General features: G+C 46.4%; 1 protein-coding gene across 3 annotated transcripts in view; it reads right to left on the bottom strand.

Moving 5' to 3' along the window:
* Positions 1–877: 877 nt before the first annotated feature.
* Positions 878–26,768, bottom strand: part of LOC140410810 (amine sulfotransferase-like) — a 53,981-nt gene continuing 28,090 nt past the window's right edge. For 2 of the 3 annotated variants that reach the window (XM_072499438.1, XM_072499440.1), the window contains exons 6-8: positions 26,442–26,536; positions 7,623–7,791; positions 4,425–5,595 (exon numbers count right to left, since the gene is read on the bottom strand). In XM_072499438.1, the coding sequence (XP_072355539.1) occupies positions 5,483–5,595; positions 7,623–7,791; positions 26,442–26,536 (377 nt within the window). In that variant the 3' untranslated portion in view covers positions 4,425–5,482. Of the gene's footprint in view, positions 1,263–4,424; positions 5,596–7,622; positions 7,792–26,441; positions 26,537–26,768 lie in introns of those variants that run through there. The other variant, XM_072499441.1, reaches the window with a different exon arrangement.

The following is a 26,768-nucleotide window of genomic DNA, read 5'->3' on the forward strand; positions in this document are numbered from 1 at the left end:
GACACACCAAAACAGTTATCCTCCCAAAATATCTTTTGCCCAAGTTTCTATTACTACCTCTGCCGATGGACTTGATTGAGCTGCATGCGGGCCCAATACTCTGAGCCTCTATCATCTCAGGAGCCTCATCTGCTAAGAATCTCACAGTCTTCGTCCATCTGTTCTCTGGTCTGCCATTGAGTCTTCTCTGTTGCCTCTGTGTTGAGTCTTGGGAGGGTCTCTGGGTGCCTCCTCTTATCCCCCTCTTGCTAACCTTCTAGAGGTTTCTCTGGTTCAGCCAAAAAGGTCACGAGGCAAGGGTTGCAACACCCAATGGAGTTACCTATTGCCCCCCTCCCTTACAGGAGTCCATCCTCAGGTACATTGTCCATATAAGGGAAATCTCGATGCCAGAAAGTCTGGTTTTATCTAGGCAATCCACAACCATCGATCCATTTGAATGGGGTTGATTGTCTTCTGATGTCCTGTTTACAGGACAGGCCCAGACATGCCCCAGCTACCTGTCTCTGCCCAGCATATTCAAGCTTAGCTATTTGACTTCCCATCAGGTCGGTCTGTGATCCAATTCTTAATTTAAAATGTCCAATTCTGTATCGGGTCTAAGGTTCAGGCCGTTGGCCATTTTATCACATCAGTCGAATAAAAACATTTTAAAATGCAGATTCCCAAGCAACCGCAATGCTATCTTCAAAATATTCTCACCCTTTTTCTGAGAGCAGATGAGAATCTGCTGGAATTGGCTACCTATGACTTCTACTAACCAAGATTCTTTGGATAAGTTTGGAAACTGGTGACTGACAATATATGTAGAGACTAAAATATTAGTGTTGTACATATGGAGTGTTAACAATTGACGACATAATGTGAAGAGACCATATTGTAGTTGCAGAGAGATAAATGTTTGCATTTATTTACGAAGCATATTGTAATGACTACAAGGTGGCAGGTATGCCTAATCATGGTTTATGCGATTACAACTCCCAGCATGAAAGATACATCAAATTGCTTTGATTCTACAACATGGAGCAAAATTGAAACACTGACAACAGTCTCATTAATTAAATCACATGTTCAGAACAAATAAGCATACAGATGTAACCATTGCAATGTAGGAAATCTGTGTACGACAAGGTCCCATAAACAACAATTTGATAATAAGCAGGTGATCTGTTCTAGTGATGTTGGCTGAGGGCTAAATATTGGCCAGGATACTCGGAGAACTTCCCTGCTTTTCTTTGAGATCATGGATCATGCATATCCATCTAAGAGGGAAGATGAAACCAGGTTTAATATATCACTACTAACAGTGCAACACTCCTTTTGGTATTGCAATGGAATGTTAGCCTAGATTTTGTGCTGAGGTCGTTGGAATGGAACCTGAACCCATCACCTTCTTTGTCAGATGCCAGTGTTACCACTAAGCCAGTGTTACCACTAAACCATGTTGAATGACCCAAGCTGTGAATGGTTGGAAATTAGGGACCATTTTGCCACTCATAGCATGGCCCCTATACTTGTCAGGGGATGGATTCAACACCATTAGCAGAGTTCCCAATCTGGCAGGGAATTGAGCATCAGGCTAAAAATGTGATCGAGTCCTTCCAAAGATCCAGTCCACCTGCAGCAAGCTGCACACACTGTGCCAGTAGAAGGATGCAAATGAGTCATTTGCACCCAATTGCGTCTGATTAACGGGCTAGAAGCCAGATTCCCCATGGCCCCTCGATGCATCAGGTCCCTCAGCCGGGATTCATGTGGGTATGGATTGGTGCAAGTATTATCGCCATGACACGGTGGACCAAAGAGGCAAGTCTGTAATGTAGTTGACCCCCAAAGTCCATTGGAGGTTCCCCCATCTCCTACACAATGCAACTCCTACTCCCCCTCAATCAGAGACCCCTGCCTGAAAGCTGAAAATCAGTCCAGGCAGTAGGTTCAAACATCACTGTATTTTCACTTACCTTTCATTAACATCTGCTGCCTCAGACAGAAGTGTTCAAAGCAGCAACTCTTACAAGAGTCTGAGGCTTGCTCAAAAGCCCAGTACACTTCAAAGGGCTTGAAATCCCTCAACAGTCTTTGAAATGCAGATATTCCATTCAATTTCACACAAATACATTGCATTAGCCAGTGATTGACAGTTTTATTACTCTTTTCCTTCACGCTTGAATGCATTTCTATTACCCTGCTTTAATGCAAACCGCAACATTTATAAACACTCATGCTATGATTTACAGCAGCTCATCACAAAGGCAGCTAAGTTCTGCCTGCTATGAAAAAGAGGAAGTCAAAGCACTTAGCTGCTTTTGATGTGGTGAGGAACTGTCTGATGGAGGGGATCTAATGGGGGAGTCGGCTGGGGGGGGGGGGGGAAACCAGTGGGGAGGGATCAGGTTGCCCGTTAGCATGTGTGCTGTGGATTTTGGGGGAGGCGGGGGTGTGGAGTGAACCACAATTCCTGTGTGGGGGGAGGGTACTCCTCCTTGCCAGCAGAGGTTGGGGGATGTTTGGGGGGGGGGGGGGGGGGGGCACGCACTCAAAGAGGCAAGCTATTACCGAGTGAATCCCACGAGCTTCCCTTCATGCATACATCTGTACAGTAAATGAGAGGGATCATACCTGGGCTCCGCTTCTAGGCAATTCATCATTGATGCAGACTATTTTTACTGGACTTCTCGATCCAATATGCTTATTTTTCTATCTATTCATTTTGTTTTAATCTGAGCTATATGGCTTAACATTTCATGTTTCTGTATTCATTTCCTAATTGGGAGCGACAGTCATGCTGGTTCTAATCAAACAAGGAAGATTCGGAAAAATAGACGCGTAGATCTCAGGACCGTTTCTCATTCACAGTGCAGGGAAACCCATTTTCTGCCTTGGGCTTACCATCATATTTGCTTTATGATAATCTTAGGGCGTGATCTCCCGGCCACATTGTGCACGAAAGGCAGTGCTGTGCGGCTGGTAGATGCCGGGAGATCCTTTCTCCGAGATCTACCCATCTTACACACCTTGAGATCGAATGCTTTGTAGGATAACATTAACAAATCTGCATATTAAGAGTGAGACAGCTAATCTCACTCTAATATATGCTCCCACGATCCAAGTGTTGGGTTCTAATACCTTCGTCTGGGAGACTGCGGGCGAGCATTGTTCAGTGCTGGACTCCACAAACAGGGACCAGATGGAACGGCACTCGTGGGGGTCTCCCAGGGGATCGGAGACCCCCCAGTGCTTGCCCTCTGGGCAGGGTGGCACGCTGACAGTGTCACCTGAGTGCCATCCTGGCATTTTTCCTGCACGAGGATCAGGGGCCCCCTGAGGACCTCCTTATTGGTGAGTTGGGGCTCGGGGGTTCAAGAGATGGGAAGCTATTTAAAAATGGCGCCCTGATCCCCTCCTGCACTGAGGTGTTCCGGTGAGTGGAGCTCCTCAGTGCAGGAAACAGGACGAAGTGCGGCCTCAGCCGCACATTCTCTGCCAAGGACCCAATCTACCCAAAAGACCGTTCGATAGCATGATGTTTCTCGGCACTCCCATGCACCAGGGAACACAAAGCTAATCGCATGCACTATGGGACTCTTTTCCATTTGGGCACATCACGCCTTAATCTTTAAAGAAAATGCCAGTACATTTCAAGGGTGACATAAACTGCTGAAAATAATTGATATTGGGCATGGCACCTGCTGGGAAAACCCATTCTTTTTTATTTTTAAGGATGCAGAGAGTGAGAAGGGCAATATTGGTGAGTGAGTACAAGCTCTTGAGATGTTGTGACGATTGGAAGATTTTAGGAAAATTGGAGTATAAATGGGTTAAAAGCATGGGGTTAGTTTGTGACTGCAGTTGTCATGTATTTTTTTTTTTTTTTTTTTTAAAAAGGAACATTTTGTTTACAGAGCCTGGGGTGTTTTTAGCAGTCAGAAGATGAAATTAATGAAGGAATGCGTTTATCAGTCTGGATTAATGCACAGATGATGGACTGGGGAGGTCCCTGGGGTGTGAATGTGCTCTTGGGTATCTGCAGAGATTTTGGGTACATAAAAGGCGCCGGAAAGACTCTGCTATCTAACGGCACAGTTAATATCTGCCTTCTCCTCCAGAGGTTGCACTCAGCTCATTTCCTGTACTGTGAAGGCTACTCGTGACATCCCCAGACCCCTCCAATGCCCCAACTCACCTATAAAAGGTGGTCACCGAACCCTCCGTCACACCGCACCTCACATGGGCAGGGCACCTCCAGGCAAAATGCCAGCTTGGCACCTGGGTGGCATTGCCAGGATAGCTTTTTTAGGGTGCCAACGTGCCCGGAGGCCAACCACCCAGGGACTTCAGATTGCCTGGGAGCCAAGCCCCCCCCCCCCCCCCCCCCCCCCCCCCCCCCCCGCCCCCCCCCCACCGCCCCCACCCCCCCCCCGCCCCGTCCCCGTTTGTGGGGACCAGTACTGAATGATGTCCAACTGGCGTGTGCTCAGTGAGGCCGATAGATGTCAGAGGGCCATTAGATTCAGCTAACCGGATACTCACTTAGCCTTGGGAATTGCAAAGGAAGCCTCTTCCTGTATCTGCAGGCCGCACCCCACCCAGATAGTTCAAGAGAGTGAGAGAGAGCGCAAGAGCCAGAGAAGGAGTTCTAATCTGCCGGACTCAGGCCATAGGTAGGGTCGGTAAAAAATATAAAAGTAATAATATTTTAAAGCAGAGCATTCTGGTCTGAAGGGAGGCTGAAACAATCTAGTTGAAGCAACTGTTTGAAGCTACTCAGCCAGAGTCCGAAAAGGTTCCAAATGGAGCCAAGCATGTTTTATAAAGCAAGTATCACTCTATGTCTTGCTAATTTTAAGGTGATTTAAGAGCTGAAAGTTTCTTTTCTGTAGAGTTGTGTTAAGGGGTAATTGTAAATTGTTCTTTTCAGGTGTGAAGTTAAGTTTATTTTTAAAGTTGTTATAGAAATATCAAAGCCCCCTTTTTTTCATGTAATCACTCCTGGAGCAAAATAATCCCCCCCCAGTCTTACAAATACATTAAAAAATATATATATTGGCATTTTAGTTTAGTAAGCTAGCCCCTGTTGGAATTGTAATAATGTGCACACAAAAAGATTAGAAATTAAGGATCAATAAAAGCTTTCTGCAGTGATAAGGTTGGACCACAGGCTCTCGAATTCAGAGAGGGAAATGCATGGCTGATTATGGCTTTGAGAAGAGTTGTTCAATTATTCCCATTCCCTGTAGCTCAATATTCTTTTGAGCGAGAGTGATGGGCAAGCCAGCTCCTTGAATGGGAATGAAGGAGCTGATGGAAAATGAGAATTGATTATTAGAACGAGGCAGATTTCTTAGAAAGAGGAGTGAGCTAGCTGAGCCAGAAAGAAATTGGATACACAAATTAATGTATAAACAGGAGGCATCATGTTTATGGTTAAAGCTCAGATACATATTCTCTTTCTATGTGCATTAATGTATTGGTTTGTTAGTTATTAGTCATCCCAGATGAATGTCAAAGGGAAGTCCTTCATTCTTTCTTGGAATATTCTGTCAAACATCTCCGATTGAGCCACAGTGAAATGATTTTTCCAGTCTCCAATTATTCCTAAAAAAAAAAAAGGGGGGGGGGGGGGAAAAAAAAAAAAAAAAGAGAAGAAAGATCAACTTTGGAATTATTAAAATAATTAGAATGTACAATTCTATTTTTTTTTTAAATGTCAGATTGTAAAAAAGGAGAACAGGTAGATTCTGTAGCACAAAAACACTGCAGACACCAAATTGGAAATGTATGAGCCTTTTGGAAGATTGTGCACACCACTGGCATTTTACACCTTGTTGTGCCCAAGTTGCATGATGCACTTTCATACAGCTGGAGGAAACTGACGTTCTGGCTTATTAGTTTATGCAAGTGCTCCAGCTCTCTAGATAACCCTTTTCTCCCGTTAGTAGGTTTCACACGTGGGTGAGCTCCCCGCAGCCCCCTCCCACCCTGCAGAGGTTCTTCCAAAAAACATCCAATGAATCCTTCCTCTTCAGCATGTGGCTAAGATGGACTGCAGTTGTCCCATAATATAATGATGTTGCCGGAATCAGATATCGTCCGAAAATATAGCCTTTTGTGCAGTCTAATTAATTTCTTCCTCAGCTGCTCCTCGATCTGGCAAAAGTTAAAGGCTTTATTTCCCTTCATAATCCTACCCAAATTAGGCAAGATATCAAGAAACAAGGAAAAAAGGTTTCCCCCAACTGACCCATTTTGGCCAACACGTAGCAATGTAAAGGCATGGTGCATGATCCTGACTAATGGGTCATATTTGGACAGGAATAGTCCCTTGGGTTGACAACGATCCCATAGTTTGTTAACCTAAGGGGATGTGAGAATTGTGGTGGTTCCTGCACTGGTTAGGAAGCTCCCTAGGTAATTGGATGAAGGGGCGAGGGAGAGGCTCATGGCCCCTCATCACTGGGACTAGAAACACTAGCTCAAGTCCTTCAAGGGCAGCATGGTAGCATTGTGGATAGCACAATTGCTTCACAGCTCCAGGGACCCAGGTTCGATTCTGGCTTGGGCCACTGTCTGTGCGGAGTCTGCACGTCCTCCCAGTGTGTGCGTGGGTTTCCTCCGGGTGCTCCGGTTTCCTCCCACAGTCCAAAGATGTGCAGGTTAGGTGCATTGGCCATGATAAATTGCCCTTAGTGTCCAAAATTGCCCTTAGTGTTGGGTGGGGTTACTGGGTTATGGGGATAGGGTGGAGGTGTTGACCTTGTGTAGGGTGCTCTTTCCAAGAGCCGGTGCAGACTTGATGGGCCAATGGCCTCCTTCTGCACTGTAAATTCTATGATTCTATGATTCTGCACAAATAATTCCAAAATGCTCTTCCCTCATTAGGAGCTTCCTGCCCTCCCAATGCCTCCTTGCCTCTTAATACTGCAGTGGGTCCCCTGCTGCAATGTTGCTACATTTCCCTCTATATGGGCAGGTCTCCATTTGAGATGCAAAAAGAGTGATGTCAGAGAAGTCTTAATGATAATAGGAGAGATGAAAGAAGGATTGAGCAGATTAACCATCTGGTCAAAACGGGCCTTTATAGGGATTTTTTAAAAAGCAAAAGCAAAATGGGCTTGGTTACATCACAGGACTCTGCTACATTCATGATTTTGTTGTAAGTTTAAATGAGGACATCCATACATATAGCACAACCTTTAAAAAAAAAAGAAATACACCCTTCTCTTCCATCGAATCAGGAGTTAGTGCTAAGTATATAGCAAGTCAGGTTCAAAATTCCATGGCCCTCATGCTGGGCTGTTCCCGAGTGAAATAATCTCATATCACTCCAACTAACATTGACCACCCTTAGCCTTGTGTATTGAGTATTGGATAAGAATCCAAATAGAACATAGAGAAAGTACAGATGAAGATACTAATTGGATCAGTTCAGGCAGGAAAAACCATTTGACCTGATCCTTTTAAAATATCAATTCTGACATCTTAAAGCATCTAAAGGATAATGCCTCGCTCCTGCAGTATGGTCAGTCTAGATTATCTGCTCAAGCACTTGACCCTCTGATCCAGTGAGGAGTGCTAATTAAATGACCAATTAACCTATATATGTCTATATTTAGAATTCTTACCTTTTCTAAGAAAGGCCCCACTTGAGTTTTTGTTTTCAACATTTTCATAGTTTGCCATTGGATTAAGTTTCATATTTTTGAAAATGCAGTGCTTCACAACAGTATCAAGTTTATCATCCAACTTTTTCCCCAAAAAGTCACACATCTTTTGTATTGATGTTCTTAAATCCTGTAGCATGCAAATGTGGTGAATCGTTAGTAATGTCATGATATTCAAACACACACATCATGGACACACCAACAGACAAATCAGAGCACACAACACCACAACCAATCACACACAAGGCCAGCAACCACATAAAAGCACAAGCACGACACCTAGTGGACAGTAGGTCTGGGGACAAAGACACGGACAAGACCTGTTACAAGATCACAAACAGGGAATCCCCACGTGCAGAGTATCAAGACAAAACTGAACATAGAAAGTTTAAATAAAATAGCGTTGTACCATATACAACCATGTTGGCTCATCTGTGTGTCAGAACGCCCAACACCACAAGTAATTCTTCAACATTCAAATAAAAAAGGATAAACAACAGTCCCCATGATATTAGGAAATATATATTTGTGTAATTGTGCAAATGTACAGAGTCTTAGGGCTGAATGTGCTAAATCACAAGATATATTTCTTTAAGCTCCAAATATAGCAGAGCACAAGGTAACCTGGAAAAAGTGGAGTGGGTCCAAAAGGAAGGAGAAAGTGATCCAAAAAGGGGAATTCTTTCTACAGTGCAGAGATCCAAATATTGTGCCCCAGGTTAAAAAAAATACACCACAATGATAGAACAAAGAAAAGAACAAAGAAGTACAGCACAGGAACAGGCCCTTCGGCCCTCGAAGCCCGTGCCGACCATGCTGCCGGATTAAACTAAAATCTTTTACATCCCTTGGGTCCGTATCCCTCTATTCCCATCCTATTCATGCATTTGTCAAGATGCCCCTTAAATGTCACTATCGTCCCTGCTTCCACCACCTCCTCCGGTAACGAGTTCCAGGCACCCACTACCCTCGGTGTAAAAAAAAAAAAAAAAAAAAAAAAAAATAAATAAATAAATAAATAAAAAAAAAAAAAAAAACTTGCCTCGTACATCTCCTCTAAACCTTGCCCCTCGCACCTTAAGCCTATGCCCCCTAGTAATTGTCCCCTCTACCCTGTGAAAAAGCCTCTGACTATCCACTCTGTCTATGCCCCTCATGATCTGGAATGAAGCACTGCAGCAGCAAGAAGGGTCAACCAGCTAAGGCACGTCAAACAAAAGACAAATATACAGAGAAAACACCAGCTGGAGGAAATATCAGTCACGGCATAGTTGTCAAAACAACAGCAGGTTAAATGAGGGGTCAGTCGAGACAAACAATTTAAAGTGCAAAAATGTGCAGTGGAAATTCGCAGGGCAATATAATATAAGTAACAGTGGATGCAGCTCCAGTAAACAAAGGCAACAGGGGCAGGATTCCCGAATCACTGAACCAGAGGCTAAGTCAGCATCAGCTGGAGAAACATAAAAGGAGAGAAAAATCTCCACAATGGGAAGTCTATCTGTTCTAGTCACATACAAGGAGCGGCATGCTAAATGTACCAACATTGTAAATGTAGGGTGTTAAACCAGTCTTGTTAGGAAGGAGCTGGTTAGTAACAGTTAGAACAAGCATTTTCACGTGGAAACATAATTCACAATACAAGGCAAAGTCTTGTACTGTCAGATGTTTAGGGAAACTCCCAAATCTAGGCAAGGATACAAGGCCAATACACGGGTTCAGAGGAAGGCCAGTTTACTGCCGGTCTCATAGTAGTACCCTATGCTTCAAAAAGAGAAAATAGAGTAAGAATTGAAAAGACTGGGGACAGAGATCATTGGCACAAATCTTCCATTCTCCAGATAGTCAGAAACCAGATGCACCCCAAAATGCACGATGGGACCCCGAAGTCTCAATGCAATAACTCAATGGAAATCGTGGCATGGTGGCGCAGTGGTTAGCACTGCTGCCTCAACACCAGGAGCTGGATTCTCGGTCCTGCCGCTCCAATGGTTCAGCACTCCGGTGGAATGCTCCGTTTCATAAGCTGGTCAGTGGGGTTTCCAATTGAGGGGCAGCCCCACGCCATTGGGAACCCCCGGGCTGCCAGCAAAGCAGAGCATCCCGATGGTGGAGAATCCAGCCCCAGGTCCCTGCCCATGTTTCTCCCAGTGTCTGCGTGGGTTTTCCAGTTTCTTCCCATAGTTCAAAGATGTGCAGGTTAGGTGAGGTTATGGGGGTAGGGCAGGGTAGTTGGTCTAGGTAAGGTGCTCTTTCAGAGGATCGGTGAAAACCCACTGGGTCAAATGGCTTCCTTTTACATTGCAGGGTTCTACGGGTGAACTTTCAATGTGCAATGATCCTTGCTTCCAAGGACACTCCGAAATGTCTCCAACTCCTGCATTAGAGTCAAACACTCCATCAGTTCAGACTTACCTAGGTGGTTTCAATAAAACTTCCTTGGGAACCGAGTCTAAACATCCTGGGAGACTATACAACTGACACCCAAATCACTCCCCCGAGACTCCTAGCTATCATCTGACTATCCTCCTCCCAACCGGACTAGCTTGGATTGCCTGACTTCATCCACATCCAACCTCACACCATGGGCGGGATTCTCCGACCCTCCGCGCCCGGCACAGGAGCGGAGAATAGCCGTTCACGCCGGAAATCTGGCATGATGCCGCTTCCGCGATTCTCCATGTACCCACCAGTTCTCCCCCCCCCCCCACAAAATACTGGCAAAGCCGCCCAGCAAGCAGCACTAACTGTAGTGATGTTGGACACTTTGCAAACCCCCCTTCTCCATCCCTCAGCAGCTACGGCGCCCATTTCCCAATTTTAAATGCCACAATGAACCTCGCCATCGGTAATTCCTCCTGGCAGAGGCAGAGCAGAGCATCGCCTGGAGCCCAGAAATTGCTGGCACGGGCCCGTTAATGATATGCCAATGGCGTTTACTGGACAATTTACATGTCCATACCGGCTTGCGGCATGGAACGCATTCATGCCCAGCGCCGGCCTCTATTTTCCTCAATTATCTATCACGCTTCACGTGGAGAATCCTGCCCCTTGCATCTGGTCAGGGTCAGGGGGATCACCCTTTGCACCTGGTCAGGGTGATGGGGATTAGGGCCAAGTAGAGCAGAGCAGAGTAATTCAGTACTACCACTATAGGAAGAGCTTAAGTCAGATGGTGGTGCGGTGACAAGGTAAATCTAGTACAGGAATGCAATCCATCTGATATTTGTTTACAATGTTGTCAGGAAGTCGGATGTTTTTCAAAATTAGATCCGAAACACCTATCTGCACAAGTCAAAGTCATATAGGTCTATTTTCTAGGCTGCTATTTGGTGTTTCTTCAGCTATTGGAATGGAGCCAAATTTAAGGAACTCTGGGAGCAGTGTACTATTTGGATGATATACTTATTTGAGCTCAAAACAGGCCGACCCACAAAGAAAAACTGAATAAAGTGCTCCAGCGTTTGGAAATGCATACGGTGTGGGTGAAGGCACACAGTTGTATTTGGGTCACAAAGATGGATTACCTCCTACCAAGATTAAAGTTCAAACAATAAAAAATGCACCACACCATTAGAATAATCAGAGTTCAAATCATTTTGGGGCTACAATAAATTCATAACAAATTTGGGAAGTTGAGGAAGAATGTTTCATAGAACTGGACAAAGAGTTGGACAAAGCATTGATAAATGGTACAATGCTTGTACATTAAATGTCCAAAAAGAGATTAAGCTAGCATGTGATGCTTCTCCATATGGAATAGGTGCTGCAATCGCTGGTGTTGAATGATACGAGGAGAGACCAATTTCATTTGTCTCATGCACCCTTAGTACCAGTGAGTAAAATTATGCTCAATTGGAATATAAAGCATGGTCTCGTACTAGTCGTAATTTCACAATTGAAACAGAACTTAAACCACTAGTGGCTATTTTGAATAAATCTTCTTTAGCTGCAGCCCAAATTGTCCAATTATCAGCAGAACATCAAATACGGCGGATTGGAAGATCATTGTAATGCTGATGTGATGTTTAGATTACCATTCCCAGGAGGTAGGGCCCAACGAGGAAGATGTATTTTTCTTTTCACACGTAAAGGAGTTGCCCCATTGGTAAAAACTGATAGGAACCCTGTATTTGCAGGGCACAAGACTGGATTTTACAAAGGCAGACAACGCATGTACTGGATTTAAAACAGTAATTGGTAGTGTAGTGTAATGTGGGAGCCAATGTGGTCATACAGAATTAGTATAAATTTCATAGAATTTACAGTGCAGAAGGAGGCCATTTGGCTCATCGAGTCTGCACTGGCTCTTGGAAAGAGCGCCCTACTTAAGCCCACACCTCAACCCTATCCCCGTAATCCCACCAAACATTTTGGGACACGAAGAGCAATTTAGCATGGCCAATCAACCTAAACTGCACATCTTTGGACTATGGGAGGAAACCGACTATGGGAGGAAATCGGAATACCCGGAGCAAACCCACGCAGACACGTGGGAAACATGCAGGCTCCGCACAGACAGTGACCCAATCCGGGAATCGAACCGGAGACCCTGGAGCTGTGAAGCAACTGTGCTAACCACTGTGCTACCATGCCGTACTGTACCAGTTGCTATGTATTGTAGCCACCTAAAATGGCTGATTCCCTATTAATTTGGCCAAAACCCGATTTAAAATGGTTCACCGAAAAGGCTGATGGGAAAAGCAGCCAACAGGACACAAACGGACAGCTGCAGACAGAATAGCATATTCGGCTCTGGGGAAGTCGGCCCAGAGCGATACTCAAGACCATTAGCAGCACATCAACCCAGACATCTACAGTTTAATCGGCTATCCCCGGGAACAATTGCAACATATTAGCAATTGAATGCCGGGCCAGGCCTGTTGGCGCCTGCAGTGGCCGAAACAAAGACAGGTGAACGACCACCCCCTGATCAAGGAATTGCCCCGTTATTGGACGTATCAAACCCAGTGATTGGGAACAAGTCCAATCACTTGGGACTCGGGGTCAAGGGCCGCCCTGAGAGGCGGAAAGCCCCTGGGCCCTATAAAGTACGGGGCCAAGGTCAGATCTCGCTTTCTCTCTCATCTTCGCCTGCTCGCGACCTTCACAAGAACATCGACCAGAAAGCGCAAGTTTGACTCCAGCGATCGCTACTCGATAGAGACTCCTAGCCATCGACCTGTATCAGCCTTTTGAATCCCGCGGGCCAGATCCGATTGGATAAGCCTTTTGTTTCCCTGACCTGGTGGGCCCTTCCTAAAGCTAAGTATTGGCCAGTAGTGATAGGTTTCTATATAGAGAATAGCATTACTTGTTGAATATAATAAATGACCATTGATTTCAATCTTACTAAGCTGTGTGCTGACTTATTAATCATAACTCGAGCTTGAACTACGTGGCGGTATCAGAAAGATACCTGGCGACTCATGAGCAAAGGTGACGTAATTAGAACTAAATTAAAACTAAGGCTAATAAGAGCAACATAATTGGCGACCCAGATGGGACCCGACATAGAAGTGGAAAACCACTCCGGGAGAACCCCAACAATTTGAATTAGAATCCAATCGGAAACAAAAACAAAAAAACCACAAGCGTCAAGCGGTTCTGGTTAATGATTCACAATTCGGAAGTGTGTGTATGCATGCGTAACTAACAGGGTTATAAGGTAAAACTGATGGATTTTGTTGCATCAAAACTGTCGGAAGTCTGTATTTTCGTAAATTAGCGCAAGCCGTACCCGCATCTATGACACCACCTTAGCCCCCTGTTCCAAATTTGAACGTAACGAGCAGATGAGAGATAGCCATGCAGGCAATGCAACGCCTCATGAATCCCGAAGAATTTGCGGTCGCACCCATCAGCAGCGTTAGAGTGGGACAGTGTCCCATTTGGGAAGTGGAAATTCGCAAATTTCTGCAGGGCAAAGGATGGCCCACGTGGAGCGGTTTCTGTAATAACGACGACTCAGGTCCTGGAAGTATAGGGCACACTTGGTGGGAGAACATGAGTGAGATTCACAGAAAGAGTTTAGCGAAAGCGCGCAAGCCGATGGCAATCATGTCTTGCATGGCACAATTGCGAGGCACAGAGGAGGTCGTCAGGACGCTCCGAAAGGAAATAGAAGGCATACACCGTATGAGTAAAATCGATGTATGCGAAATGGAAAAGGAAAACCTGGAATTGAAAAGGCAGTTAGAAGCCAAGGACGTAGAGGTGGCTGACGCCAAACGGGGTCACCAGTCTTGTCTGGCGCATTTAAGCAGTTTTCAATCCCAGTATGAGAAGGCTTATCAGGACACGCAGCATGCCATCCTGGTTAAGAAAGAGACGGAGAAGCGGGTGGAGACACTACAGAAGCAATGTAGTGATCTCAAGGCAGCCTTGAGAGCGCTCCACACTGCAACCACGGAACAAAGGCAGAGTACCTTAGACCATGCAAAGTGCCGAAAGCAAATTGCAGACCTGCAAGCAATGCTTTCTGTCCAAAAGGGATTCCAAGACACCTTTGGGGATAGTTTAGACCAGGAAGACAGCCCTGATTGGGAAGAACTGCAAGAGACAGCGCAGAGATATGTTCAGGGAGCATGTGCGCAGGGAAAACCCCAAAGGAGGAGAGCACCCCCACCCAGCAGGTAATACAGGCTCCCATGAACCCTGTAACAACCCACCGCACCGCCACAGCAGACGAGGCGGAAGTCTTATATTCCACCCCCCCTCACAATGACCCAATTACGGGACGCTTGTGCCAAAAATCACTCCGTTCCTCCCCGCTTCAGACCCACACCATTTCTTTGCCACCGTCAAACACCAGGCGACCATGTACGGTCTGGATGAGAAAGAGCAGGTAAAGCTCACCGTCCTCAGCTTAGACCCATCGGTCGCAGCAGCCCTTCCCGACCCACAGAATGTAGGAGGAGGCACCCTTGCAGAAATGCATACCGCGATCCTGGATGCGATCGGGTACAACCGGGGCGACCCCGTAGACGGTCTAAATAAGTGCAGACAGAAAAAGTCTGAACACCCCACAGCGTTTGCAGGACGCTTGTGGATTCACTTTGAAGCAGTTTTCGAAAATGTAGACCGTGCCCATTTGTCCGCAGACAATATGGTCAAATGGACCCGCACCCTTATCTCTCATGCCACGGAAGCAGGACAGAATGCCTGTAGTAATTATGACCCCTCGGAGGAGGCTCATAAATGAGAAGTGGGTGGTCAAAAGATTGTCCCGCGTTTGGGAACAAGTGGCTCACAGTAAACCCGCAGCTAGAACCCCTGAGGAAAACCAAGCCGCCGCAGATGTGCAGGCAGTAAGAACCACTCTCCACAACCCCGCCTGGGTAAATGAGGGAAAGAGCAGCCCCCCAGCAAAACCGCAAGAATGCTACAATTGCGGACAGTTGGGACATTTTACCAAAGAATGCAAGGCCCCTAAAAAAACCACAGAGAGCCCAACAGACAGGCACTCTCAATAAGAAAAAGGCCGAGCCCATACATAGCGTTAGCGCCCAGTCCGATCAGACAGACATGACCGGAACGGACTGACGGTGTATAGGCTCCCCCAGCTGGGTCTGCGATACCCTTTGGGATAGGTCAGGACGACCCATAGTCGCAGCAAAGGTTAGGGGACAGCCGATCGGGCTTCTCTGGGACACATGAGGGTCCCTCACAACCTTAAATTCCTCCACCCTTGGTCAGGACACGTGGCCCACTACAGCCACTATCACCCTCAGCGGCTTCACAGGCCACTCACAGCAGGGACACATCACAGCCCCTGTACCCATCCAGATCGGCACCATTAATACAAAACACCCCGTAGTGTTAGTCGACCTGCCCCCAACAGCAGAGCACATTTTGGGGATAGACTTTATGAACTCTCATCACCGCTCTTTCGATCCAGTCAACCTGTGTGTCTGGAAGATGGCGAAATCCGCTAGAGCCCCCACAACGCTCAATATAGGGGACTATATGAACAAAATTAGCGCAGTAGGCAAGTTTTGGTTCAACCCCAGCACCCTCAGCACGGACTGACAGGTTAGGGCAGTCCTGCAAAAGAACAGGGCAGCATTCGCCATCCCCAAACAAGACTGTGAGCGGATGACCGGTTCCGTACAAATAACCGGACCGGACCAAAGACCCCCAAAACAGTACGGATTTCCCCTGGAAGCAGATAGAGAAATCCTAAAGGTCATAGAAAGCTTATTAGAGCAAGGTGTCCTAAGATCGGTAGCCTCAACTAATAATGCCCTGATTTGGCCAGTAAGGAAGCCCGACGGATCATGGCGCTTGACCATTGATTATCGGGAACTCAATAAAGTCACCCCCGCAGCAGCCCCCACCGTTGCAACAAGTCCCAAGACCATGCTCAAACAGGGACTCCATGCCCGATATTTCACGGTTTTGGACGTCAGTAATGGGTTCTGGTCCATTCCATTGGCAAAGGCGTGCCAGTACAAATTTGCCTTCACTTTCAGAGCGCAGCAGTACACATGGATATGCCTGCCACAAGGCTTCCACAACTCCCCCTCCATTTTCTACCGACAGCTGGCAAATGGACTAGCAAAATTTTCTCGCCCCGAATGTCTGGCACAGTATGTAGACGACCTACTACTGCAGACAGACACAAAGGAAGAGCACATTGGGCTTCTGTCCGAACTCCTGGAATTACGACATTCCATTGGCTGTAAAGTAAACCCCAAAAAGGCCCAGATATTGGAAGAAAAAGTGGTATATTTGGGTACAATTATCACGCACGGCAAACGCGAGATCGAGCACAAAAGAATTGACTCGGTCGCTAAATTGCCCCTTCCCCAACACATTTCAGCCCTCCGGTCGTTTTTAGGACTGGTTGGCTACTGCCGAAACCACATTGACGGTTTCGCCAGCAAGGCAGCGCCCCTCTCAGACCTCCTCAAGAAAGGAACCCCCTGGGAATGGCTTCCGCAGCATACGGATGCTGTGGAATCACTAAAACAGGCGCTCATAGCCACCCCCGCACTACAAGTTCCCGACCCGCTTTCCCCTTACGCCATAGAGGTAGCGACCACAGACCGCACCCTTTCAGCCGTGCTCCTGCAGGAACGGCACGACCAGCTAAGACCCGTAGCTTATGCCTCCCGGATTTTAGATGCTGTGGAGCAGGGATTCTCAGCCTGTGAGAGGCACCTGCTCGCAGTTTTCTGGGCAGTCCAGTACTTCATGCATTACCGGACTGAACCCCATCACCATTTTGACCGAGCACACCCCCACCCAACTTTTACTAGACGGACGACTTAAAGATGGTACCGTCAGCCAAATCCGCGCTGCTAGGTGGACCCTGCTCTTACAAGGACGGGACATCACAGTAAAATGGACAAAGACTCACACATACTTAGCGGACAATCTACAGTACCCCGGAACCCCCCACGAGTGTGAAATCATCTCGCCCCACCATAATAAGGCCCCTTTATAGCCAAAACACCCCCCAGAAAACTAGCCACTCCATCTCAGAACCCCCCTCACCCGGACACGTGTGACCCCATTAGGATTTATGTGGATGGATCTTCCACGATCCTGGATGGGCAACGCATAACAGGTTGTGGGATTTATGTGGAGGACGCGCAGGGACGCGCCCTCGAGGAAATCGCATTAAAATTACTTAGGCGCGCAGGCAGCAGAGCTTGCGGCCATTGCTTACATTGTAGACCACCCAGATTCCTTCCCCAGCCCAGCAGACATATATTCAGACAGTCTATACGTCTGCAACAGCCTCACTGAATTTCTGCCCCTTTGGGAAACGAGAGGATTTGTTTCCGCGGATGGGAAACCCCTCCCCTCAGCCCCATTACTCCGCCATTTTCTGAGAAAAGCAAGGAACAGGACTTTTGGCATTATAAAAGTCCGCCGCCACCATCGTTCCTCCCCCCGGAAATGTAAAAGCCGACGCGCTGGCTAAGGCAGGATCCAGGCATGGGTACTTTTGGAAGCCCCCCCCCCCCCCCCCCCCCCCCCCCCCGAGTGCGTCCCAGTGAGTGCGCCAGTGAGTGCAGTTCAGGTCGCGCAGACTAGGATCGAAGATCTAGTAGAGGCCTAGAAGCAGTATAGCGCTCTCACTGACATCATAGAATCATAGAAGTTTACAGCATGGAAACAGGCCCTTCAGCCCAACCAGTCCATGCCACCCAGTTTTTACCATTAAGCTAGTCCCAGTTGCCCGCACTTGGCCCATAACCCTCTATACCCATCTTACCCATGTAACTATCTAAATGTTTTTTAAAAGACACAATTGTACCCGCCTCTACTACTACCTCTGGCAGCCCATTCCAGACACTCACTACCCTCCGAGTGAAGAAATTGCCCCTCTGGGCCCTTCTGAATCTCCCCCCTCTCACCTTAAACCTATGCCCTCTAGCTTTGTTGGTTGCCTAATCTCAAAGAGATTACATCGAGAATTGCCTCACCTGCACTCATAACAACACAGATAGATATGCCAAAAAGGCACATCTCAGCCACACCCGACCCATTAACGGCCCCTGGACTAACCTCCAGATCGATTTTATAGGTCCATTGCCCCCTTGCAGGAATGGCTATAAATATGTTCTGGTGGTCATAGATACTTTTACAAAGTGGGTGGAAGCATTTCCAGCCCGCACCAACACCGCGAAAACCACTGCCAAAATCCTAACCCACCACATTTTTACAAGATGGGGACTCCCCCGCAGTATTGAATCGGACCAAGGTTCTCACTTTACGGGACGGGTCATGCAGAACGTCCTCACGATATTTGGCATAACCCAAACATTTCACATTGCGTACCACCCTCAGTCGAGTGGTATAGTGGAGCGCATGAATCGGACCCTAAAAACCACCCTTAGAAAAATGGTCCAGCAGAACAACACCACTTGGGATTCGGTCCTCCCCTTCGCGCTGATGTTTTTGCGTAACACTGTTTCCACCTCCACAGGTTTCACCCCAAACACCCTCATGACCGGACGCCCCATGAAAGGGACAGAGTACTTGTTGGGTTTAGACCTAACCAGCCCTGAAGTTACGGCCCTCACCCATGAGAAAGCCGTTGAACAATTACTCGCAAATGTAAAAACGGCTCAGTTAGCAGCCGCTGTTAAACTGGGCACTAAAAGAAAACAGAGTAAAGCCTGTTTTGATAAGGCAGTGCATGCAACGGAGTACAATATAGGACAACAAGTGATGTTGTCCGTGTATAACCCCAGCACATTTCCGTCTCCGAAATACTCGGGTCCGTACTCCATTACGGATAAAATAAGCCCATCGGTATATAAAATTAAATACCAAAATGGGAAGATTGCATGGTTTCACATAAACCAGCTCAAGGTTTATGGAGCACAGTCAAACCACGTCATGCTTGACGCAGCCGACCAAACCCCGCCCACAGCCAACGTAACCACACCCACCCCTTCCACGTCCAGCCCAGACACGGACTCGCCACCGACTCCACCCACAAACTTTACGCTCCGCCCCGGAACCCCCACAGACTGCAGCAGCACAGACAGTGACTGTGACTCTGACGACAGGCACAGCACGCCTCCCTACTATCCTGGTCCCACACCCAGCAACTCCGACTCCAGTGACCCCTTCCTCATCACTTACTTAAATAAACCACACCACCGAACCACACGGACGACCCCGACTTTGTCCCCACCCAACTCGACACCACTCATTGGCACCGCGACAACTCCTGCAGACTCGTCCGCAATGACGAGGACGGCCCCAACTCACACCACGCAGCCCTTTCCGCACTAATGCACTCCAGAGTTTGGCACCCGTGAGAAGGTGACGACCTCGGGTCTGATTCTCAAGCCGCCAACCCCTTTTCGACCCTGTTCGCAACAGAGAACTGAGGTGTCCACATGATATTTAAAGGAGACACTTGGTGAAAAGTGTTGTCCTTCCTGATGGAACCTGCAGAATGTTTTCCGTTGTTTGTATGTTTGTTTAATGTTGTTCGTCCAATGGGAGAATGTTCTCACCGCCACACACCCATTCACCTGAACTTTTTAACTTTTCCTACTGACACCCACAGTGGCCACACGCCCATTCTGCCGAAACCTCTGAGGACTTGCCTCAGACACCCACCGACACCAGACGCTGGTTCAGTGGAACTCACTTTTCAGCTGATATTGTTCTGGTATCAGACACCCGATTGTAACTGCTCTTCTGATTTGACGGAAGATTCAGAACAGCAACCCCACCATGATGACTACATTTTTGTCCATCCTTGTCGGTTGCTCAGGCAGTGGAGAAATGGCGTGAGACCCACCGTGCCTGGGGACGCCCCCCGTTGGTCAAAAACGCTCGGGTAGGGGACATACGGTATTGGTAGCCGTCCTACCCGGGGACTCCATCCAAATCTTACCCGTCTCGGCCCATACGCACCTCATTCGACCTTTTCCTTTCAAAAATAGTTTTATTTATTTAGGCAACCTTTGGCTTGCTGCCAAATGCTATTTACATCCTAGAACATTTGGATGCTAAACTTAGCACTGGTCCACCATTGGGAAGTGTGCCGTGTCCAAACATGTGTTTTGAAAAAAAAAAAATTAAAAAATGGGGGAGAAGTCACATATTGAGACCAATTAGAAGGGTTTAATTGGCCCCAAGAAGGACAGACACACTAACACACCAGATATTAAACCAAGGTAGTTGTCTTCTAGAACTCCACAAGCTCCAAGACCGGAGAAAAACAGCGAACACAGAAAAAGAAAAGAAAAGACAACCATGAGGACTTTGGTCATCATGCTCAACATCTTTTTGGACATTTGGTTGTGCGGGAACGCGGACCCCATTACTCCAAACCCCCCTGCCGTTAATGTTTCACTGCCCCGCAGTACCGAGGGCCCAGTCACCAGCCACGCTGCATTATCCTGGCGTGCCAAGTTCATAACTTGGTACTCCTTATCGTACATCACTGAGGCACTGTTAGCATTGGCCATACCCTGCTGTGCAGTACAGACCATGCGCCTCCGCAAGTGGAAAAGGAAAGCGTACCGCGCTCGAACCCCGGTATATCGGATCCCCGATATTCGGCTATGACCAGACCCCGCGACCTATAAAAAATAAAGAGTATTCACTTGAGTTATTACTATAAATAAAGAGATGTACAAAACGTTTCATTAAAAAAAATGTAGGATCCTGAGCTTGACTGCCAAGCTAGGAAAGAGTATATTAAATGTTGTGATTGTTGTTGTATGTTTTAGGAAGATAGGATAATGCAATGTTTAGTGAGTATAGCGTATTGAGGTAAAATTAGAGGTTCCCAGTTTTATTTTTTGATACATGCCCCTGCCTGACATAGCGCCCTCAAGAATTGTTTAGGTAAATTTTTGTGCATAGCTAGGGTCAGAGTAGTGGCCATGTAGGAGGTTAGGATCACAAGGTGGTAATGTAGCCACGTAAAATGGCTGCTTCCCGATTAATTTGGCCAAAACCCGATTTAAAATGGCTAACCGGAAAGGCTGATGGGAAAAGCAGGTAACAAGATACAAACGGACAACTGCAGGCAGAATAGCATATTCGGCTCTGGGGAAGTTGGCCCAGATCGATACTCAGGGCTATTAACAGCCCATCAACCCAGACATCTGCAGTTTAATTGGCTATCTCCGGGAACAATTGCAATATTAGCAATTGAATACCGGGCCAGACCTGTCGGCGCCTGCAGTGGCCGAAACAAAGGCAGGTGAACGACCACCCCATGATCGGGGAATCGCCTCGCAATTGGACGTATCGAACCCAGTGATTGGGAACAAGTCCAATCACTTGGGACTCAGGGTCAAGGGCCGCCCCGGGAGGCGGGAAGCCCCTGGGCCCTATAAAGTGAGGGGCCAAGTTCAGATCTCGCTCTCTCTCTCCCTTCTTCGCCTGCTCGAGACCTTCGCAAGAACAGCAACCGGCAACTAAGTTTGAATCCAGCGATCGCTATCCGATAAAGACTCCTAGCCATCGACCTGTATCAGCCTTTTGAATCCCGCCGGCCTGATCCGATTGGATAAGCCATTTGTTTCCCTGACCTGGTGGGCTCTAAGTTAAGTATTGGTCAGTAGTGATAGGTTTATTATATAGATAGTAGGATTATTGTGTAAACATTACTTGTTGTATATAATAAATGACCGTTGATTTCAATCTTACTAAGCGGTGTGCTGACTTATTAATCATAACTCGAGCTTGAACTACGTGGCGGTATCAGAAAGATACCTGGTGACTCGTGAGCAAAGGTGACATAATCAGAGCTAATAAACTAAGGCTAAAAAGAGCAACAGCATTGCCTGCATGGTCATCTCTCCCATCTGCTTGCTTCGGTTAAATTTGGAACAGGGGGCTAAGGTGGTGTTGTAGATGTGGGTACGGCTTGCGCTAATTTCTGAAAATTCAGACTTCCGACAGTTTTGACGCAACAAAATCCATCAGTTTTACCTTATAACCCTGTTAGTTTCGCATGCATACACACACTTCTGAATTGTGAATTATTAATCAGAACCGCTTGAACACTTATGGTTTTTGTTTTGTTTCCAATTGGATTCTAATTCAAAGTTTCTTGGGTTCTCCCGGAGTGGTTTTCCACTTCTAGATCGGGTCCCGGCGGAGTCGCCAAAATGTTGCTCTTATTAGCCTTAGTTTTATTAGCTCTAATTCTGTCACCTTTGCTCACGAGTCGCCAGGTATCTTTCTGATACCGCCACGTGGTTCAAGGCCAAGTAATGATTAATAATGCAGCACACCGCCTAGTAAATGTTAAATCAACGATCATTTATTATATACAGCAATAAATACTTATACAATAATACTACCTCTAGACTATTACCTACCACTAAAGGCCAATACTTAATTTGTGATGGCCCACCAGGTCAGGGAAACGAATGGCTTATCGAATTGGGTCTGGCCTGCGGGATTCAAAAAGGCTGGTACGGGTCGATAGTCTGGAACACCTCTGGTAGCGATCACTGGAGTAACACTTACTTGTTCTTTCGTCGAAGGGTCTTGAAGGTTGCGAGTAGGAGAAGAAGGGTCGATCTGAACTTGGCCCCTATTTTTATAGCTCCTAGGGGCTTCTCGCCTCTTGGGGCGGACCTTGACCCTGGTCCCAAGTGATTGGACTTGGTCCCAATCACTGGGTTCGATATGCTCCAATAATGGGGCGAGTCCTTGCTCGGGGGGTGGTCGTCCACCTTTTTGTCTCAGCCACTGCTGGCGCCGAGAGGTCTGGATCGACTTTCAATTGCTAATTTGTAGCAATTGTTCCCGGGGATGGCCGATTAAAATGCAGATGGCTGGGTTGATGTGCTGTTAATGGTTGCAGGTATCGGTCTGGGCCGACTTCCCCAGAGCCGAATGCACTGTTCTGCCTGCAGCTGTCCGTTTGAGTCCTGTTGGCTGATTTTCCCATCAGCCGCTTTCGTTCGCCATTTTAGATAGGGGTTTGACCAAATACTTGGAATCAGCCATTTTAGGTGGCTACATTACCTGTTCCAAAACACAATGACTTCAACCAGGAGCCTCGTTCGTCAACCCAAATCCACCCTCTCACATGACCTAGATTTGAGCTCAGAGTTCCATTCATGAATAAACTGTTGAAACTGATCATTTGGCCAGTCACTGTTTGAATTCTGAACAGAAACAGTACTTCAGGGAACAGCCTGTTGCTGTCTATCATCTTACCATCGAGCAGGGAGCAACAGAGTTCTGTCTGGGGTTCCCATTTACACTGAACGACTGAAACATTGAAACTTGTGCCTTCAAGAGTAACTCCACGAGTAATGCACGGTAGCATTGTGGAGAGCACAATTGCTTCACAGCGCCAGGGTCCCAGGTTCGATTCCGGCTTGGGTCACTGTCTGTGCGGAGTCTGCACATCCTCCCTGTGTGTGCGTGGGTTTCCTTCGGGTGCTCCGGTTTCCTCCCACAGTCCAACGATGTGCAGGTTAGGTGGATTGGCCATGATAAATTACCTTTAGTGTCCAAAATTGCCCTTAGTGTTGGGTGGGGTTGCTGGGTTATGGGGATAGGGTGGAGGTGCTGACCTTGGGTAGGGTGCTCTTTCCAAGAGCCGGTGCAGACTCGATGGGCTGAATGGCCTCCTTCTGCTCTGTAAATTCTATAACTCTATGTGCCTTCTGCTATCGTGAGAAAGTCCTCACTTCCGGAAAGACAAATTACTCTTCATCAGTTAGCCAACTACTATCTGAAGGGATACGCAATTAGACTTTTGATTCTGGACTCGCATCAAACCATAACAAATACTTTTATCATGGTCTTGCCCCAAACCACCCTTTCTTTCTCTTTTATTGGAGGAGTGTTAAAAGAGCGGATGTTGCAAAACCCCTTTCCTGTGTTTGCACGTGTGAGTTTAAGGTTTGATATGGGGTTATTAATAGAGGATTGAATCATTGATACTGAAGGATTGGGGAGGAAAACAAAACAAAACACCCTTCTATTTACGGACAGGTAGGGAGATGAGAAACCAGGGAACTTTTAAATTGATTCCCCTCCTGCCCATAACAAGAGATATATATTGAACACGAGTGGTCATGGAATCAAAGAAGATAATTTCTTTATCATAATAAACCTCACTGCCAAAGAATGCTAGTTGAATTATTTCTTTGAAGACTGAGATTTTCATGGTGTTAAATGTGGCTTCAGCAATCAGTAGAAGGGAAACAATCCAGGTAGAAAGTAAATCACGGGAGGGGGGAAAAAGGTCAGAAGTTGAGTGATAAAAAGCTCATCATTACTGGCTACCAAGAGGAGTTTGTCAAATTATGTTGTCTTTACAAATAATTGGTCAAGATGTTTGCTGGTGTAAAGTTTAGGTTTGCACACTTAGATCATTTTTTACCATCAGGAGGAAGTTGGAAAGAATCAAACGGGTCTGATCAAGTGGATATTTGGGATAAGAGTACCTTAGTTGCTGCTTTGAGCTCCCATGTGCTGTTCACATTCAATTGTCCAGAAGCAGCAGTTATCAATATATTAAAATTTTAAAGTTCTAAATAGAAAGGGAAAGGGTTAGAGATAAAACCCACCAGATTGGTTAGGATAGAGTTTAGAACTAAGTGAGGAAGGAACTAGCTGGCAAGATGAAAAGGGAAATTCATTAGTTTCTTCCTCACTTACTCCTAAAATCACCTATTCCCATTTAGAACTGGTTCAACTGCCAGCCGCAACCCAGAGTGCAAATTTTCTGGGTGGCAAAGGCGAGGAAGACCAAAAATCTGAGGGTCTAATTTCCCCAACCCAATTAGACCATAAGACATAGGAGTGGAAGTAAGGCCATTCGGCCCATCGAGTCCACTCCACCATTCAATCATGGCCGATTTCAACTCCATTTACCCGCTCTCTCACCATAGCCCTTAATTCCTCGAGAAATCAAGAATTTATCAACTTCTGTCTTAAAGACACTCAACGTCCTGGCCTCCACCGCCCTCTGTGGCAATAAATTCCACAGACCCACCACTCTCTGGCTGAAGAAATTTCTCCTCATCTCTGTTCTAAAGTGACTCCCTTTTATTCCAAGGCTGTGAAGTCCTAGTCTCCCCTGCTAATGGAAACAACTTCCCTACATCCACCCTATCTAAGCCATTCATTATCTTGTAAGTTTCTATTAGATCTCCCCTCAACCTCCTAAACTCCAATGAATATAATCCCAGGATCCTCAGACGTTCATCGTATGTTAGGCCTACCATTCCTGGGATCATCCATGTGAATCTCCGCTGGACCCGCTCCAGTGCCAGTATGTCCTTCCTGAGCTGTGGGGCCCAAAATTGCTCACAGTATTCTAAATGGGGCCTAACTAATGCTTTATAAAGCTTCAGAAGTACATCCCTGCTTTTATATTCCAAGCCTCTTGAGATGAATGACAACATTGCATTTGCTTTCTTAATTACGGACTCAACCTGCAAGTTTACCATCTTTTTCCTTGTTCCCTTCTTGAACAGGGGGGTTACAACAGCGATTTTCCAATCCTCTGGTACTTTCCCTGACTCCAGTGACTGTTGAAACATCACCAACGCCTCCACTATTTCTTCAGCTATCTCCTTTAGAACTCTAGGATGTAGCCCATCTGGGCCCGGAGATTTGTCAATTTTTAGACCTCTTAGTTGCTCTAGCACTTTCTCCTTTGTGATGGCTACCATATTCAACTCTGCCCCCTGACTCTCCGGAATTGTTGGGATATTACTCATGTCTTCTACTGTGAAGACTGACGCAAAGTACTTATTCAGTTCCTCGGCTATTTCCATGTCTCCCATCACAAAATTACCAGCGTCATTTTGGAGCGGCCCAATGTCAACTTTTGCCTCCAGTTTGTTTTTAATGTATTTAAAGAAACTTTTACTATCATTCCTAATGTTACTGGCTAGCCTACCTTCAAATTTAATCCTCTTTCCTTATCTCTCTCTTTGTTATCCTCGGTTTGTTTTTGTAGCCTTCCCAATCTTCTGACCACTACTCTTTGCCACATCATAGGCTCTCTCTTTTGCTTTGATGCATTCCCTAACTTCCTTTGTCAGCCATGGCTGCCTAATCCCCCCCCCTCTGATAACCTCTCTTTTCTTTGGGATGAACCTCTGTACTGTGTCCTCAATTACTCCCAGAAACTCCTGCCATTGCTGTTCTACTGTCTTTCCCACTAGGGTCTGCTCCCAGTCGATTTTCGTCAGTTCCTCCCTCATGCCCCTGTAATTGTAACTCAATCTTGGCAAAATCTATCAGTACTTTCTGCTTCACCAGAAATAAGGGTTTTAATCTCTTGGTTAAATATCTACTAGTTACCTGCTTCATTTCCTCATAGGTTATAAACAGGATGTTGAATTCATCTTTATGGGTGTACCAGCCTTGAATATGGTCAAACCAAGAGCTGAATACCACTGTTAGGAGGAAAAAAATGCATGATAACAAATGACAAACTAAATTTCAGAATGCAATAACTAGACATTTAACACCGTTGGATGGAGATCGAGAAAAAAGGAGAATTTCTCAGGTCTTCTGTCCAGAGTTATTTTCCTGTAAACCAGCAGCTGGATATAATAAGGCCTGTACATTTACCTGGTAAGAATGGTTAGATTTGACATTATTTGCATGCATGCAGATCTTCATGAC

This window comes from Scyliorhinus torazame, chromosome 4, assembly GCF_047496885.1.
Source record: "Scyliorhinus torazame isolate Kashiwa2021f chromosome 4, sScyTor2.1, whole genome shotgun sequence".
Classification (NCBI taxonomy): Eukaryota; Metazoa; Chordata; class Chondrichthyes; order Carcharhiniformes; family Scyliorhinidae; genus Scyliorhinus; species Scyliorhinus torazame.